Below are 17,307 nucleotides of genomic sequence, written 5' to 3'. Positions count from 1 at the left end.
TATGTCACAACTTTGGTGCTCACTGCAGCATTGTAGGATTTTTCCAATATCTCAATAATCCTAAAATCCAATGTTTATCGCTCAGCTGTATTGTACATCTCACAAAGGTATCCTCTTCATCTTGGTTAAACACTGTGGCTCTACCAATTTCAGTTGAGACCTTACCTCCCAGTTTGTTAATCAGGGTTCGTCTGGGAATGTTGTACTCCTTTTCAGCTTGCCTTTGAGTGATTTCGCTTCGACGTATTCTTCGGAGACATTCTTGCACTTTCTCTTCCGTGTAATCTCGATACCTCCTAGATCCTGGCTTCCTTTTGTAATGTCGTGGCATCTCTGAAACATGAAAAAATATCAAATAATATTTAGAAAAGAAAGTAATTGGGGTTACATTGCTCCAACGTAAATAAAACCTCATGTAAAAATATGACTCACTGAGGGGAAACATTGCTCCATGGTGCATACTAATCCCAAAAGTGGTGCATTGTTAGACCACTTTAATTAAATCGATTTATTTCAAAAGCCTTTTGAGCTAAATACACGCTGTTGAAAATCACTACATAAAATAAATATATCTCATAAGATAGGAATAAAAACTTACCTACCTCAGAATATCAGGCACTTGCCTTCAGCTTGGCCTGGGACATTAAAACTACCCAAAACACCCTTGGCCTGAGCATATGCATGGGCAAAAAGTGGGCTTGGCGGTTAGAGTGTTAATGAGAGAGGTGTCATCTTTCACATACTCCGCTCTCGTCTAGGTTGTACACATGATGTGGCTTGTTTTCACTAAAGGGCTACCAGAAAAAGCTATCTGGACAGATCCGATTTTCAACAGGGGCGGAGTTATGAGGGATTTTCTGTTTTTCAACATTTTTCATACCTTGTTCCCTTAAAACGCTCTCAGATTTCAATTTGTCGTAAAAATCATAAATAATGAATGGGTCTCCTGTAATTTCTCTTCTGGTTTTTTCCAGTGCTTCCGGCTTCATTATTGTAAGGTTATATCTCTTCTGAAATCCTAAATACCAGTCATCTCCTGGTCTGTCATGGGTAAATGGTGTTGAAATACCATTTTCGCGAACATAGGTTTGGATCAAATCTTTTATCTCCTCCTTTGACAATCCAAACCCCCACTTGAACATTATTATCAGGGATTCTGCGAGTTCTTTTTCTTCAACAGCAGGGATAGCTGTTGGCCTGTCTAACAAGTCTTTAAGTACTGATGCCACATTTTCTGGCTATTCCACGCTTGCTGAAATTGGTACCATCTTGAACACACCTTTGAACGTCTTCAACAGCTTGTTTGGTACTATCTTCACTGTACGTCTTTCCCTTTTTAGGGCGATTTCTAGGCATTTTTACAATTTGTACGCTCTAATCAAGCTTTCAGTTATTTTAATACGTAATATATAAACCTGTAACAGACAAAACCTGAAATCAAATGAAATAAAACAATTTAAACAGTAAAATGAACATGAAAAAATGTCCATAGAACATAAAATGGGCATATTTTCATGATTCATTAAACTGTCTCGAAATTTCCCCATACCCTGAATCAAAATTACCCCAGACCTTTGAAAATGAGGTCACCTTCAAAAACTATTTTTTTCTTTGTGTGCTAAGGAGATAAATCTTTGGCATAAATATTATATTAAAAAGTTAGAACTTTTAAGGGATTACACAACACTTGGTAAAACAAATTAAAATCAATAGGTGAAAGGAAAAACAGATCGCTTTTACCTATTGATAAATATTATATTTTATTTTATGTATTTTTATATGTAACTTGAAAGCTAAAAAAAAAAATTAGTTCTTGTAAAACACCAAAAGTTTGTTTTCAGAAAACAAAGTTTTTTCTAAAAAGTTTTTTCTGGAGTTTGTTCTGGTGATATAGTTTGAAGTATTGCCTCTCTCAGTTTTTTCATTGGAGAAGGACTGACTGGAGGAGAGGTAGGCTGGTTGTGAGGTTGGGTGTCAATCTGGGAACTACATGTTATACACTTGGTATTGTTGGCTGCAGAGCTTGTACTTGGTTGTTCATTGTTATTGACTAGTGCACTGGAACTTTCAACAGTAACTATTTTTCCATCAACAGCATGTTTATTTACAGGGTAGAGACCAGAGCCTTTAAAGCCACCAATAACATGCTCACTCTTGAATGAGGATTTAAGAAGTTGCTTCAGGAGACTTGGGAAAATAGCTTTGTCAATGTTCTTGAGTCTGCTTTGTCTGTACCAGTTTTTGAGAATATTCTTCCATTCAGTCTTCATAGGCCCAAAGACACCAACATCTAATGGCTGAAGAGCATGAGATGTGTTGGGTGGAAGACACAGAAGAATCAATCCATTTTCTTGAGCAATTTTGGTCACATTGTAAGTCAGATGACTACCATGTCCATCAAATGTAACCAAGATTGGTTTTTCAATGTGTTGGACTTGAACAAATTTAGTCAGCCATTTTTCAAAAACATAGTCTTGCATCCACCCTGACTCTGTAGAGCTATAAAATGTTCCAGGTGGTCCTCCATGTGTCCATATACTTTGTAGTCCTCCAGTAGCTTTGTAAATCACACACGGTGGATATGTTTCACCAGATGCACTAGCCACAAATAACACACTATATTGTAGTTTTCCTGCACCTCCAGCACGCAGATATGCACTCCTTGCACTTTTTGGAACTAACACTTTTCCTTTAGTAGGGTCTGTCCCTAGACCTGTCTCATCCAGATTAAAGATGCGTTCTGGATGGTTTTCAAGATTGTTGTCTTTGAGAATGGTTTCATACATATTGAAAAATTCATCTACAACAAATTGTGTCAATCCTTCTGCCCTTGCTTTTGTCAGAAGTTCTGGTTTTCTTCTTGTCAATTGTTCAGACCATCTTTTCTCAAAACCAATCATGAAATCATACCCTGGAGTATCATTATTGAATGGACTTTTCATACCTTTGGATTGTACATAAGTCTTCACCATCTCTACAGTTGCCTTAGATACACCATGCATGTCCCCAACTGCATGCTGTTGAGCTCCAGTGCCTAACCAATGAAGGGCAAGTAGAATTTGTTCCCAAGCACTGAGGCTTTGGCTTCTATTGGTTGCTGGCTCAAGCAACTCTTCCAGATCTTGAAATCATACCCTGGAGTATCATTATTGAATGGACTTTTCATACCTTTGGATTGTACATAAGTCTTCACCATCTCCCCCTGGAGTATCATTATTGAATGGACTTTTCATACCTTTGGATTGTACATAAGTCTTCACCATCTCTGCCACATCTCTTCTGTCAAGTAGAAATCCACATCTAGCACTAAATTGAAGTGCTTCAACAATGTATTTTTCTTCACTTTGTTGAAGCACAGTTCCTCTTCCAGAACCTTCATGTGAAGGTGTGTGTTGTGTCCATCGACGTAATGTCTCGTAAGGAATGTTTTTTTCCTTGGCTGCTGCATATATTGTTTTTTTCCCCTGTTTGACACTTTCTAAAGCTTCTCTCAGATCCTCAGAGTCATATTTGGGCTGGCATTTCTTGACATAAGTTCGAGGCATTGTCTGAAATCAAACCAAATTCAATTCAAATTAGCCACATCGTAATATTTGTGACTGTACCCATTTTACCCCACATCACTAAAAAGCTTCTTACTAAATTTCTGTAAGCACAAAGCTAAAGTTACTTAATTCATATTAAAAAGTACAAAAAAAGGCATTACTTACCAAACTTTCGCCGCCAACACATGGCATACCAGCAATATTGTGAAATTTCTCCACAATTCCTGCCATATCTTGAGGCCATTTGACTATGTTGTCAAACATTGTTTGATTAATAGTTGTGACAACTTTTCGGACAACTCTGCCAACAGTTGCCTTAGATACACCATGCAAGTCCCCAACTGCATGCTGTTGAGCTCCAGTGCCTAACCAAGGAAGGGCAAGTAGAATTTGTTTCCAAACACTGAGGTTTTGGCTTCTATTGGTTGCTGGCTCAAGCAACTCTTCCAGATCTTGATGTATTTGCTCAAAGATCTCTTTTGACAGCCTGAATTTTTCAAGAAATGTTATATCATTTTCTTCTTGAAAATTTATGCTCTCCCTATACCTGTGGGGTACTTAGTTCCTCGTTTTACAATACATTTTTTGGAACCTGCGTCATCCGTGAGGTTGGTTTCGTCGTAGTTAAATATATTTTCAGGTGGAACATTTTCCAGTGACTTTGAAAGATTATCAACATATTTTTGCAGCATTTCCTCATCCACAGCTGCACGAGCTCTCTTGATGTTGGCTACAAACCTCGTTGTAAGTTCAGCATGTCTCTTCATGAAACTTTTAACCCATTCTTTACCAGGCATATTTCCCATTTTGAATTGGGGTACGATTCTGCCTATTCTTTGTAAGTATCCTGATGTTGGGTGTCAATCTGGGAACTACATGTTATACACTTGGTATTGTTGGCTGCAGAGCTTGTACTTGGTTGTTCATTGTTATTGACTAGCGCACTGGAACTTTCAACAGTAACTATTTTTCCAATTAGAAATCTTAATGAGAGAGGTCTCATCTTTCACATACTCTACAACCATTGAGTATTTGATCTTGTAAGAAGTCATTGCTGTAAATTAGGTAATAGAAATCTTAATGAGAGAGTTCTCATCTTTCACATACTCTACAACCATTGAGTATTTGATCTTGTAAGAAGTCATTGCTGTAAATTAATAGAAATCTTAATGAGAGAGTTCTCATCTTTCACATACTCTACAACCATTGAGTATTTGTTCTTGTAAGAAGTCATTGCTGTAAATTAATAGAAATCTTGATGAGAGAGTTCTCATCTTTCACATACTCTACAACCATTGAGTACTTGATCTTGTAAGAAGTCATTGCTGTAAATTAATGAAAATCTTAGTTAAAGTGATTCCCTAAATAAACTTTTTTTTTTTTTTTTTTTTTTATCGGCCTACAACCTACTCAATTTTTTTTCTGTTTCTCCCCTCTTTTCCCATACTTAAATAATTTATTTAAGGATGAACGATTAGTTTTTTTAATTGTCATTCAGGCCTTTATGTTTTGATGAAGAGGAGTAAAGGTTTAAAGTTTCAAGTAGGTAGGTGTTAGGACTGTTTATTTTATTTGAATGTTAAGTACCTACCTCTTGTGGGTGTGAATGTGGTGTGGGTGTTGTTATCCCCAAAAACCCACTTTTCTATACATAGATACTTGATTCGAAATTTTCGTTCTTTTGTCCCTTGCATTCAAATTGAAAACAATAATACATATACCAAAAGAACTGGCACAAACGAGCAGTGACCAGTGTTATTATAGGGTTAGGTTAAATGCAAGAAGGAGTTTTCACAATTAGAGCAGCGATTAGTGTTATTATAGGGTTAGGTTATATACAAAAAGGAGCTTTTCTTTTCCATGGACATGACTTCTGCATAATTACCCCCTTTTGTTCTGATCTAGTTTGGCAAAAATATTTGGAGCAAAAGTAGGTATGTTTGTGCTTTTACATTAAAAAAAAAGAAAAAAAAATTGAGGGAAAAATAGTTCTCAGTCTTACTGGGTTAACCTTTTCCTTTTGAAAACTGTAACAAAACTCAAAAGGTTTGGAATTCTGGCACATCCACTAAAAATCATTTATCCAACTCTCCCTCTCATTTAATCAAACAAATGAACAAACAGACAAACAAACAAAAATGATTTAACAGTTTTGCCAACTTTTATTAAAATCGGACAACCCGTTCAAGAAGTACCTAGGTAGGCAAGGTGAAACAAACAAACAACACAAACAAACAAACAAACAAACAAACAAACAAACAAACAAACAAACAAACAAACAAACAAACAAACAAACAAACAAACAAACAAAAAAACAAACAAACAAACTAACAAAAAAAAACTTATGTTAAGGCCAAAGTCCTCTCAGGCAGGAAGACCACAACTCAGGACTTCCAAAGCAGCAGACTACCTTACAACTAGGCTTGAACTCTTGTTAAATTTTCTGTTCCAGGAAAAAAGAAGGTTGTGATCAATGAATCTTTACTGGAGGACATCATAAACTTATCAAGTCTGAAAGAGCAAATGAGCACTGTGGTAGAAAATTTGAAACAAGACTTCATCAAACACTTGAGCCTGAGGTCTTCAGCTTCAGGTAGGTATTAGTCAGCCTAGTTCGCTAGACCTGACAGAATCACCGGAAATGCCTCATCCTGATTGGTTGAAATTGTTCCTCAATCAGGACCAATCATTACAGGAGATGTTTAAGCTCAATGATGATAGTCTGTTACCATCCCTATGTCAGGTAGGTATTAGTCAGCCTAGTTCGCTAGACCTGACAGAATCACCGGAAATGCCTCATCCTGATTGGTTGAATCATGTCCTAATAATTTTTTCTCACCCAGGTCTTGATTCACACAATCCTTCCACCTTTTCTTAGGTCTACCTCGCCCTTTTCTTCCCCTGACTTCCATTCTCTTAACTCTTTTCCCTGTGTAGCTCTCATATCTTCTTTCAACATGTCCCATCAAATCTAAACAAACAAGCTGGGCGCGTCCCTCTGGGAATTTTTTAGCCCGTAGTTTTTTCAAAAAAACCCTTGGGGGTGAAAAAAAAAAAAAAAAAAAAAAAAAAAAAAAAAAACAACTGACACCAGCTGTGCACAGAAGTGATTTCATCATTTGTGATGGAAAAGAAGAAAGAGTGATTTCATCATTCATTTAGCATCAAGCTGGCCAACTCTTAACATAAACCTCACTACTGAAGGGGCTGGGAAAAGCAAACAGCACATCATAGGCAAAATGTTAACCTCTCCCGATATCAACCATGTGAAATATTCCTTAGCTTAAGTGATCCATTAGAAAGAGGTGTTTTTAACACACTATCTCCACTGGCTAGATATGTTGAAATATCCCAGAGTCCTTTTTTTATATACATACTGCCAAAATGAGACTGAAAAGTCCCTTCACTCTTACAGTCTGAACAAGGTCTTATGTATTTAGTACAGAATGAATTCACAAATTACTCCTCAGCCCCAGTGATATAGTCCTCAGCAATCTCCACTGGCTAGATATGTTGAAATATCCCAGAGTCCTTTTTTTATATACATACTGCCAAAATGAGACTGAAAAGTCCCTTCACTCCCACAGTCTAAACAAGGTGTTATGTATTTAGTACAGAATGAATTCACAAATTACTCCTCAGCCCCAGCGACATAGTCCTCAGCCAATTTTGGTTAACACTCCTTTATTTTGTATTCCAGGTGCAATAGAAAGTTTGAAAGTTGAATTTGAAGATGACGAGTATGTGCTGCAAGACTTGGCTCAAATTTCTCGCAAGAACCCCAAAACCCTGATCATCAACATGTCATCATTTCCCCAACTAATTCCGGTTACAATGAAAGCTTTAGTTGACTCGGGAATGAATATGAATCCTCAGCAAGAAGGAACTACTATTATTATTCCTATACCCAAGTGAGTTTTTTCTACATAGTAATACACTGCGCCAATAAATTAGAGGAACACTCCTATTTTTTTGGTTTTTCTCAAGCTACATTTCTTTTGATTTTGGTTAATTTTTTTTTGGTAGAACCATTATTAATGTTCTTTGCTGTAAATTTTAAAACTTATTCCACAAGACCGTATACCTACTTACCCTGTGAGTAAAAAAAAGAAAAATGAAAAACAAGGATAGGGCAATAGGGCAAAAAACGGATGATTTTTAAAAAGTTCTGGCTAGGGTCCAGAATTTTTTTCTAATTTTTACCAGTAGTAAAGTAATGTTCTGTGTTCTTTTCTAAAGCACCTGGTTCAAAAATGGTGTAAAAATATTGTGGAGAAAAAAAGTTACGTAAACATTTATCTCCAAAAACATGCGTTTTCACCATAAAACTCACAGGGTAAGTAGGTATGCGGTCTTGTGTACACGTATATGGGATTTTACATTGTAACTTTGTAGTGCTGGCCTGGCGCCGTATTTCTGTGTTTGCAGTTTTTTCCTATGATGTTCTAAAGGGAAATTATGAGGCGAGGAAAATTTATTCAAAACTCAATTTTTGGTATATACCTTTTATTATGAAAAATGAACACTAAAAGTAATGAACAGTTTTATTTTGAAAAATTTACCTTTGCCTTTATTTTTTATAAACCAATTTTGTTACTAGCTAAACCAATTTTGTTTCTAGCACACGACTCTAGTGCATTTTGTTGAAGCATGTAAAGCACACTCGTGCATTTTGTTGAAGCATGTAAAGCACATGAAGCGATCACAAATGTCACAAATGAACTTTGTTTGAGAAGCCATTTTCTTCTTTCCATTTTCCATCTTTCCATGTTTCCCAAACTTTTTGTAACACTCAGTGCACCTTCCTTTCTTCTCTTGCGGGTGTCGAATTAGGTGATGGATATTTCTTCTCCTTTGACTTCTTTCATCAGATTCTGTTGGTCCTTCATTTCCAAGGGATTCAATGACTTTTTTCCTGAAAGTAGTGATGCTCATTTTTGGACCGAGAGTGTTCATGCAGTATATGGCATGAGCATTGACCAAACTGGTACCCCAAATCAGCTCGATCATCAGCTTATGGTACCACTTTTTGGATCGCCTCAACGCACAATTAAACAAAAGAACGTGTATTCTAAAGAATACACATTGCCTGGTACCGTGGGAATTACCTATGTGTACGGTGCCAGGCCGCGTGTATTCTAAAGAATACACAGAAGAAAAGTAAAATTTTTGTGGCTATTTTTTCTTGAAAGTATGCCTTTATGTATACGTATCGACTTGTCTAAGTATCCCAAATCATAATTTTATTTCACTTTCCCCCCCCGCAGCACCTGTCTTTCTGGCATTGTCCATTTTTGCCTGAAATGTTAAAAGGGTGTTTTATATGTTGTGAGTAGAAAAAAAACTCTTGTTCATTGGAATTTTTCAATCTCTATTCTTGTAGATAAGTAGTACTTTTAGAGGTACAATCTTGGAATTCTAGTCATACACTCAATGTTGGGCTAGATGGCTACAAATGGTGCATTCTTGGTAATTACAGGGGCTACTATAACATTATCACTATTTGAGCTGACACTATATTAAATAAAAGTAAAACTTACCATTGTAGTCTTCCTCAAGTTTTCATAGAACACATCCCTGAGGTAGGTGTAATCCTTCCCAGGGAATGCGTTCAAACATTGGACATTTTCGAACACTTCTTTCCAAGCATTGACTTTGTCCTGTTTGGTAAGTCTGTCAGAAAACTTACCAAACAGGACCTCTTTCTTGGTCAAAATTTTTCCCAGCACAAACAACTTGACTTCGTTTGTGTACACCATTTTGTTTCATTAATAAAAAGAATAAAAAGGGTCTCCACTCCAAATTTTTAAAAATCACTAGATTCAAGAAAAAGATTTTTTAAGAGGTTTGACAGAGGGAACTGTAACTGCTATTGTCTTATCGTCCCGAAAATCGAAGAGAGAAGGAAGACAGGATAGGAGAAAGCCAGCTGTTCTGAGAACGAACATTATCCCATCAGGATAAAATCCGCCCCGGGCGGGAATCGAACCCACGGCCTAGCGCTTACAAGGCAGACGCACTACCAACTAAGCTAACTAGGCTGGCAAATCAAGAAAAAGAAATCACTGGATTCGACTAGAAAATCACTTAGTTTACTCGTGGTTTTTGAATGTTATAGACAATGGAAAAATGAATAATGTTGATGAAAAAATGTTCTACTGAAGAAGCTTGATGGGTAGAAATTTTTTTACAATTTACAATTCCGTAGAAAAAAGAATGTAAACAAATAAAAATAATTTGGTGAACCCAAAATATCCTACAGTGGTGTTCACAGATTCTACACCATTCTTACTAGCGTGGTATTGTACAAGTCCGTACCATACTTTGGTGAGCCACGATATTTCTACTTGTGCGGATTTTTCGAAAATACGCTTACATTTTACAATTCCATACAATGGTGATATAGGGCACAGGAGAGTTTCCATTCTAAATCTCCAGTTGTTGTAGTTTGTTCCAGTGTTCCAGTAAATTGGTGAACCCAAAATATCCTACAGTGGTGTTCACAGATTCTACACCATTCTTACTAGCGTGGTATTGTACAAGTCCGTACCATACTTTACCATTCTACTTGTGCGGATTTTTCGAAAATACGCTTACATTTTACAATTCCATACAATGGTGATATAGGGCACAGGAGAGTTTCCATTCTAAATCTCCAGTTGTTGTAGTTTGTTCCAGTAAACTGGAACACTTTCTTGTCATTATGATCCATGACTTCTTATACCAAGTTATACCCTACAACAACCTTTGATTTCCAAGATGATGAATTTCTAGTCCTTTGTACTTACAAGTTACGTTTACGGCCTGGGCCCATATCCTGTTGAATTAAGTACAACATTAACTTGAGAAACATCGAAAAGATTTTCAACTTTATTAATGATAATTAATAAAAGACATTAATTTGAAAGCTAGAAGCTAGAAACTTTAGATACAAAAAAAAAATTTCTTGTCATTATGATCCATGACTTCTTATACCAAGTTATACCCTACAACAACCTTTGATTTCCAAGATGATGAATTTCTAGTCCTTCGTACTTACAAGTTACGTTTACGGCCTGGGCCCATAACCTGTTGAATTAAGTACAACATTAACTTGAGAAACAGATCGAAAAGATTTCTTATGAGGGAAGCTAGCTACCGCGCCATAATAGATTGACCAATCAGAAACTGACCAATGAGATCCACAGGTAACTTGTGGCGGGTATTTTTAAATATTAGGTTCCGTTTACACGGTTTTTTAGTGTTCTTCAACAGGCAAAGGGTGTTTCATCATTACCAATATTGTTTGTGAGAGTCAGAATGTCTTTTGTTATGGAAATGTCTTTTTTCCCGATTATGTGTTTGATATTTTTCGCTGCACTCTCATACTTGTTCTCTAAACACGCTGTTATCTGTTGATGGAGAGACAGACAAAGAAACAATTTTTTTTTTTTTTTAGGAATGACGCTACATACAATTTACACGGTTTTTTAGTGTTCTTCAACAGGCAAAGGGTGTTTCATCATTACCAATATTGTTTGTGAGAGTCAGAATGTCTTTTGTTAGAGAAATGTCTTTTTTCCCGATTATGTGTTTGATGTTTTTTGCTGCACTCTCATACTTTTTTTCTAAACACGCTGTTATCTGTTGATAGAGAGACAGACAAAGAAACAATAATTTTACCTATTAATATAATATATTTGGACAAATTTGTGTTGTATATCAGTTGTATTGTATGTACGTGGGAAAATATCTCGTTTGTTTTTGTTGGTGTTGTTGTTAACGGCTTAGCTAAGGCCGGGGGGTTGATGGTCTCCAGCCAAGAGGGAGCTCATGATGGGATTGGGGGCACAGTGAAACGAACAGCGGATAGGTTGGTAGCTGAGGGTAAAGATGTAGACACATTTGAAGTCTTGGAGATCAATATGGACCATGTTCTTCAATGTACAAATTATATCAAGCAAAGTTATATTAAGAACCATGTACTTAGATTTTCTAGATGGCCTCCATGTCAGCTGAATAGTCCTGCTACACCCCCAGATCTCTTGCATGCATATCTAGGGAGTGTTGACCCTGATTCTCGCCTGATAGTCGAGAAATATGGAAAAACTAGTCCTAGAGATTATGTCTTCGTAGATCTACTGCCTAATATGCGATTTGAAAAACTAGACCCCATAATCCCTCACTTGAAGGACAAGACCAAAACAGTACTGAGATCTCGAATACTGGGTGGGTAAGTACTTTGCAAATAACAGTGACGTACAGACTAGCTGGAAAGACACAAGACTCCTTTTGGCTTACCTGTGCCATCCCAGATCCCACTATGGTCCATAACCATCTAGACTTCATAGATAGATACGCCAGAAGTGCCACACTGGACGAACTTCTTGACTATCTAGTGATTCGTATAGTCCCAAAAGAATGTGAGCTCAAGACAGTGTTCCGGGGGTTCGGAGCCAAGACGTACGAATCACGTGCGATGGCACTTGCTCAAGAGAAAAATGTCATGCGTTTCCTTCAAGACTTCTCAAATGAACAATAAATGCATGACATTGGGTGAGCTGGACATCTTCAGGCGGCTAGATGCATTCCGTACGTTGAAAAAGGCGTACCGTGGGCACCAGATCCTCCATCTGGTTGTTGATTCCTCTGCTTGGAATAACCGCTTTAGGACAGAGACCGTTGAAATCCCTATGTCACAAACCCTGGACAAGATCTTTGACACCCCAGTCTTCAGCAAAACCCATGAGTCCTTTATGAAGACCCTTCTATACAATCTATACGTGCCTGACAAGGATAATACATACTACTGGGAAGGTCAGGCAGGCGGTATAGAGGGTCTGAATCAGGACACATGGGTGGTGGTGTATATAGCCCAGGTGAAAACGGCTCTTGCCCCGTTCCCGTACAAATATCACATATCTTGCAAGGGCGACGACATTCGTATCTCATTCGCCATTCCAGACGGCGTCATACTGGAGACTCCTATGCTTGTCATCACAAACCAAATTATCGATTCAATCCAGAGGGTCCTGTCTAAATTCGGACACAAAATCAACATACAAGAATCGTACGGCTTAAGCGTGTATTACGCATTCTCGAAATACTCTTCCGTAGATAGAGTCGAAATGCCACAAACATTCAGGAAAATACAAAAAGTTCACGGAGCGAATAATGCCTTAATTCCTACACTCGAGGAGTATATAGCGTCAACTTTCAGCAACGCTCACACTGCATGCAAACAAATACGGGCGTGACAGGATGTTACATGGTCGCATGTTTTTGGTCAACTTGGTATCTCCTCAATGACAAATCCTACAAGAATCTTGGGAATGATGCTCTAGTTCTAGTAGCATGCTTGCTCATCCCTAGCCTTGTTGGAGGTTTCCCTATAATCTTCTTGCACAACATGTGGGTGCGTGCGGAAAGCGACTTACTTAGTCCGTTTTTACAACTGACGGAATTTGCCATTAGAGCGTATCCTGGGGTTGGGACACATATGCAGCAATTTTGTACCTCTGTCATTGCATCTCCAGAAAATAGGGATCTACTCATGCGAGATCCTTACGCTATTCCTACCACCAGGCCTCGACTTCCTGCTGCAACGCTTCGTGGCTATGTGATACCGAGTCTCCGCCGTATTATGAAGAATGAGCATTTCCAATTGCAATTTTCAAAAGGTGTACCTGGTATGTTACGGCATAAACGGCACTAAATATGAGAGTAGTGACACACCTCCAGTATTTGATCAGCTCATTCATGCAGATGTGGGGCATAGGGTGAGTCGGTTCATGAGATTAGTCAATAATGCTCAACAATCAGAGAGATGCATCTTAGGTAAGAGCATAACATTACAAGCGGATTTCTTCCTACTACCTTGCCAGAGAGGGTTATTCAGGTGTGGGATTTACCCTCTCATCATCTTACGACGCTGTCTACCTGATCTCTCAGATATCCAAAATATTGAAAGCCATATCGAAAAAGAGAAGATAATTCCTTTTAAAGGAACAATGAAAGTCCACCAAGTTATTATTCAAATTGAGAGCAAAAATCAAGCCAGAACAAAGCCAGTAGTTTTACATATGAAATCATTTTCATTTAGGCTCAATGAAATACACAGAAGAAGAACAAGAAGTTGGTCATTCGTCACTGATTGAAGAAGAAGAAGAAGAAGAAGAAGAAGAAGAAGAAGAAGAAGAAGAAGAAGAAGAAGAAAAGATGTTCAACCATCTTGTAGTTTACAGACTCTTTTGAACACGGAAAGAACTTGGCACAAAACATACATAATGGATCTTTAGTCCTGGTTAAGGTGAATTCCAAAACAACACAATACAAATATGGATGCATTGTAATAAGTAAGGACGAAGAAGATGGAGATGTTGTGGTCCAGGGGTTTAGAATGTACGATAAAAAGGGATTCGAATTTGTGGACAAAGATAGGGATCAGTTCACAACGGACTTTGAATCGGTGGTGGAAATATTACCTGGCCTTGTCTCAGTTTTCAGAATGTCAACAAGTCAGCCCATTCAGATATTCATGTATTCCCAATGGCACTCCATAATATCATAATGAATGCACATAAACTGTGGATATTGCCAAAATACCAAAATAAGATCGGTCTTAAATTAACGACTGAAGTGTTATCCAAAAGTTTCGCTTTGAGTTTATAGGTCGTCGCGACAAATTTCAAGATCAGAGCTCATTTGTGTGAGAAAATGTGAAAAAAAAAAAAATCCCACAAAAAAAAAAGTCACCCATCCATTTATTGGCCTTGCTCGGCGTAGCTTAACATAGGTGACGCTAAAACCGGTCTTAAATGATCAACTGAAGTGTTATCTAAAACTTTCTCGCTTTGAGTTAAACTCTTTAGGTCTTTAGGTATCTATCTTTCCTTGATACAACATGAACAATGGGCGAAACGTGAATTTCTAGACGCCATACGAAATGACCTACTCGAGAAAACAGGGTTTGAGTACCTTGGTTCCCCCCTTCAACAAATATTGGTTTCGGTAGACACACCCTTCCGTCATGAACTTATGTGTTTATCCAAGGTTACAGGTCATCCCTTAGTCGATATGAAGGCTGGAAGTCTTAGTCTCCACGGTAAGACGAATCCAGCCAAGTTTATTTGGCTCGCCTTGAACCACATATTAAAGGTAAGAACTACCAACCACTGTTGCCAGACTGGTCAGCTGAGATTACCGTACAATTTTGCTGAAAATACCGTACTTTACCGTATGCCACTTTTATAAAGTCGTACACCTTACCGTCAGATCACTGAAGTTCAGTAACGGGTGACCATCTCAGTACCTACTTTTCATATATGATGCTGTCAACTGGCCCCACTGAGCTGGTCTTGGGATTTTCCATGTCGTTTTATCACACTTAAATCTGCCTTTAGTTCTTTGGAAAAAATCTTGCGAAATGCCTTGAATGGGTCTTTTTTAACTTCCTCCACCCAGTTCAAACCCTCAGCTCCAGACCATGACTTCCTGAACTTCTAATCCCTGTGCTTGGGCATTTAGGTAGGTATATGTTGCACACCCCAAAGTCCTTTTATATGCCAGAAAAGAGCTGAGTTGAAAAGTTTGTTACATTGAGCTCTACCAGGGATCAGAAGTTCAGGAAGTCATGGTCTGGAGCTGAGGGTTTGAACTGGGTGGAGGAAGTTAAAAAAGACCCATTCAAGGCATTTTGCAGAATTTGTTCCAAAGAACTAAAGGCAAATTTAAGTGTGATAAAACGACATGGAAAATCCCAAGACCAGCTCAGTGGGGCCACTTGACAGCATCATATGAAAAGTACTGAGATGGTCACCCGTTATTGAACTTCAGTGATCTGACAGAAGTGTATACGGTAAGGTGTACGACTTTATAAAAGTGGCATACGGTAAAGTACGGTATTTTCAGCAAAAGTTGTATTGTATGTACGTGGAAAAATATCTCGTCTGTTGTTGTCGGTGTTGTTGTTAACGGCTTAGCTAAGGCCGGGGGGTTGATGGTCGCCAGCTAAGTTTATTTGGCTCGCCTTGAACCACATATTAAAGGTAAGAACTACCAACCACTGTTCCCAGACTGGTCAGCTGAGATTACCGTACAATTTTGCTGAAAATACGGTAAAATATCGTACTTTACCGTATGCCACTTTTATAAAGTCGTACACCTTACCGTACACTTCTGTCAGATCACTGAAGTTCAGTAACGGGTGACCATCTCAGTACTTTTCATATGATGCTGTCAACTGGCCCCACTGAGCTGGTCTTGGGATTTTCCATGTCGTTTTATCAGACTTAAATTTGCCTTTAGTTCTTTGGAACAAATCCTGCGAAATGTCTTGAATGGGTCTTTTTTAACTTCCTCCACCCAGTTCAAACCCTCAGCTCCAGACCATGACTTCCTGAACTTCTGATCCCTGTGCTTGGGCATTTAGGTAGGTATTTTGTTGCACACCCCCAAGTCCTTTTATATGCCAGAAAAGAGCTGAGTTGAAAAGTTTGTTACATTGAGCTCTAGTGTTTTTTAAGCCAGAAAAGAGAAAGAAACTTACTGTCAATGTTTTCAAAATCTGTGTTTGAACTTTGAAACAATTGAAATGAACAAGCTGGGCCCGTCCCTCCGGGAATTTTTCGTCTCTAATTGCTTGGCACAGTGAACAAGATCATTCACAATCGTCTTTACAAAATTAGTTGAGAAACACTGACTTTTGATCCAGCAATTTCACATTGTTAAGAAATAAAGTTAAAGTGCTTACTGTGTTTTAGCTCAAACAGTGTATTCAAACTTTAATCAGAATTTCCTTAATGGCTGTTGTTCTGAGTGATCCTTAGAGTACACTGAATCACTCATAAGTTTTATCTTTTTGAGTCTCTAATTGCTTGGCACAGTGAACAAGATCATTCACAATCGTCTTTACAAAATTAGTTGAGAAACACTGACTTTTGATCCAGCAATCTCACATTGTTAAGAAATAATAATAAAGTGCTTACTGTGTTTTAGCTCAAACAGTGTATTCAAACTTTAATCAGAATTTCCTTAATGGCTGTTGTTTTGAGTGATCTTTAGAGTCCACTGAATCACTCATAAGTTTCATCTTTTTGATAATTTCACAGAGTGACAAAGGAGCATCGTGAATCCCTGTCAAAAAATGCCAAAGCTAAAAAAAAAAAAAAAAAAAACTCTTGACAGCAGTTTGAGAAAAACCAAAAAAGAGGAGCGTCTAATTGTTTGGCAAAGTGAACAAGATCATTCACAATCGTCTTTACAAAATTAGTTGAGAAACACTGACATTTAATCCAGCAATTTCACATTGTTAAGAAATAAAATTAAAGTGCTTACTGTGTTTTAGCTCAAACAGTGTATTCAAACTTCAATCAGAATTTCCTTAATGGCTGTTGTTCTGAGTGATCTTTAGAGTCCACTGAATCACTCATAAGTTTTATCTTTTTGGTAATTTCACAGAGTGACAAAGGAGCATCGTGAATCCCTGTCAAAAAATGCCAAAGCATTGTTTGTCAAATGCAAGGAAAACATTCGGGACATTCAGAACAAATACACAAAGACTGTAAAAAACAAGGAGAAGTCTGAGGGACTGTCACAGGATGATGTGCGCAGTGTTAGTGAACAGGTAAGTCTCTCAACTTGCCAGTTTATCCGTAGCCAAGGGAGGCAATATTCGGAAAGAAATAATTTTGTCACTGGTCTGTTCCTGAAAGCAATTTTGAACTTGACACTTTGTATTTCTTAAAGATTTTGATGTCAAAACACCAACACTTGTCAAGTTGAA

At 37.9% G+C, this 17,307-nt stretch overlaps 3 protein-coding genes across 4 annotated transcripts in view; 1 reads left to right on the top strand and 2 right to left on the bottom strand.

Annotated features, from left to right (window-relative positions):
* Nucleotides 1-1,856: 1,856 nt before the first annotated feature.
* LOC108253432 lies at nt 1,857-3,002 on the bottom strand. The gene has a single exon (XM_017447367.1). The coding sequence runs from the start codon at nt 3,000-3,002 to the stop codon at nt 1,857-1,859; it is 1,146 nt and encodes a 381-aa protein (XP_017302856.1).
* On the bottom strand, nt 2,990-3,708 carry LOC108253433. The gene is made up of 2 exons (XM_017447368.2): nt 3,236-3,708; nt 2,990-3,168 (listed from the first exon to the last, which is right to left on the bottom strand). Exons 1-2 carry the CDS (start codon nt 3,543-3,545, stop codon nt 3,035-3,037), a joined length of 444 nt encoding a protein of 147 aa, XP_017302857.1. The 5' UTR covers nt 3,546-3,708; the 3' UTR covers nt 2,990-3,034.
* Nucleotides 3,709-5,898: 2,190 nt separating this feature from the next.
* LOC103517201 (ribosome-recycling factor, mitochondrial) overlaps nt 5,899-17,307 on the top strand; it is a 36,177-nt gene continuing 24,768 nt past the window's right edge. Inside the window, exons 1-3 of one of the 2 annotated variants that reach the window (XM_017447369.2) lie at nt 5,899-6,134; nt 7,245-7,456; nt 16,983-17,148. In XM_017447369.2, coding sequence (XP_017302858.1) covers nt 6,069-6,134; nt 7,245-7,456; nt 16,983-17,148 — 444 coding nt within the window. In that variant the 5' untranslated portion in view covers nt 5,899-6,068. The remainder of the gene's footprint in view (nt 6,135-7,244; nt 7,457-16,982; nt 17,149-17,307) is intronic. The other variant, XM_008482224.3, reaches the window with a different exon arrangement.

Source organism: Diaphorina citri, unplaced genomic scaffold, assembly GCF_000475195.1.
Source record: "Diaphorina citri unplaced genomic scaffold, Diaci psyllid genome assembly version 1.1 scaffold1779, whole genome shotgun sequence".
NCBI classification, from domain to species: domain Eukaryota; kingdom Metazoa; phylum Arthropoda; class Insecta; order Hemiptera; family Psyllidae; genus Diaphorina; species Diaphorina citri.
This window is presented reverse-complemented; position numbering and strand designations above follow the sequence as displayed.

What these genes read in the sequence shown, in the direction of transcription:
- LOC108253433 (XM_017447368.2), bottom strand. Translation starts at nt 3,545, where the DNA reads ATGCCTCGAACTTATGTCAAGAAATGCCAGCCCAAATATGACTCTGAG. An exon ending in GACTTATGTACAATCCAAAG is followed by an intron (nt 3,169 to 3,235) that starts GTATGAAAAGTC and finishes TACAATCCAAAG; the next exon opens with GTATGAAAAGTCCATTCAAT.
- LOC108253432 (XM_017447367.1), bottom strand. Translation starts at nt 3,002, where the DNA reads ATGCATGGTGTATCTAAGGCAACTGTAGAGATGGTGAAGACTTATGTA.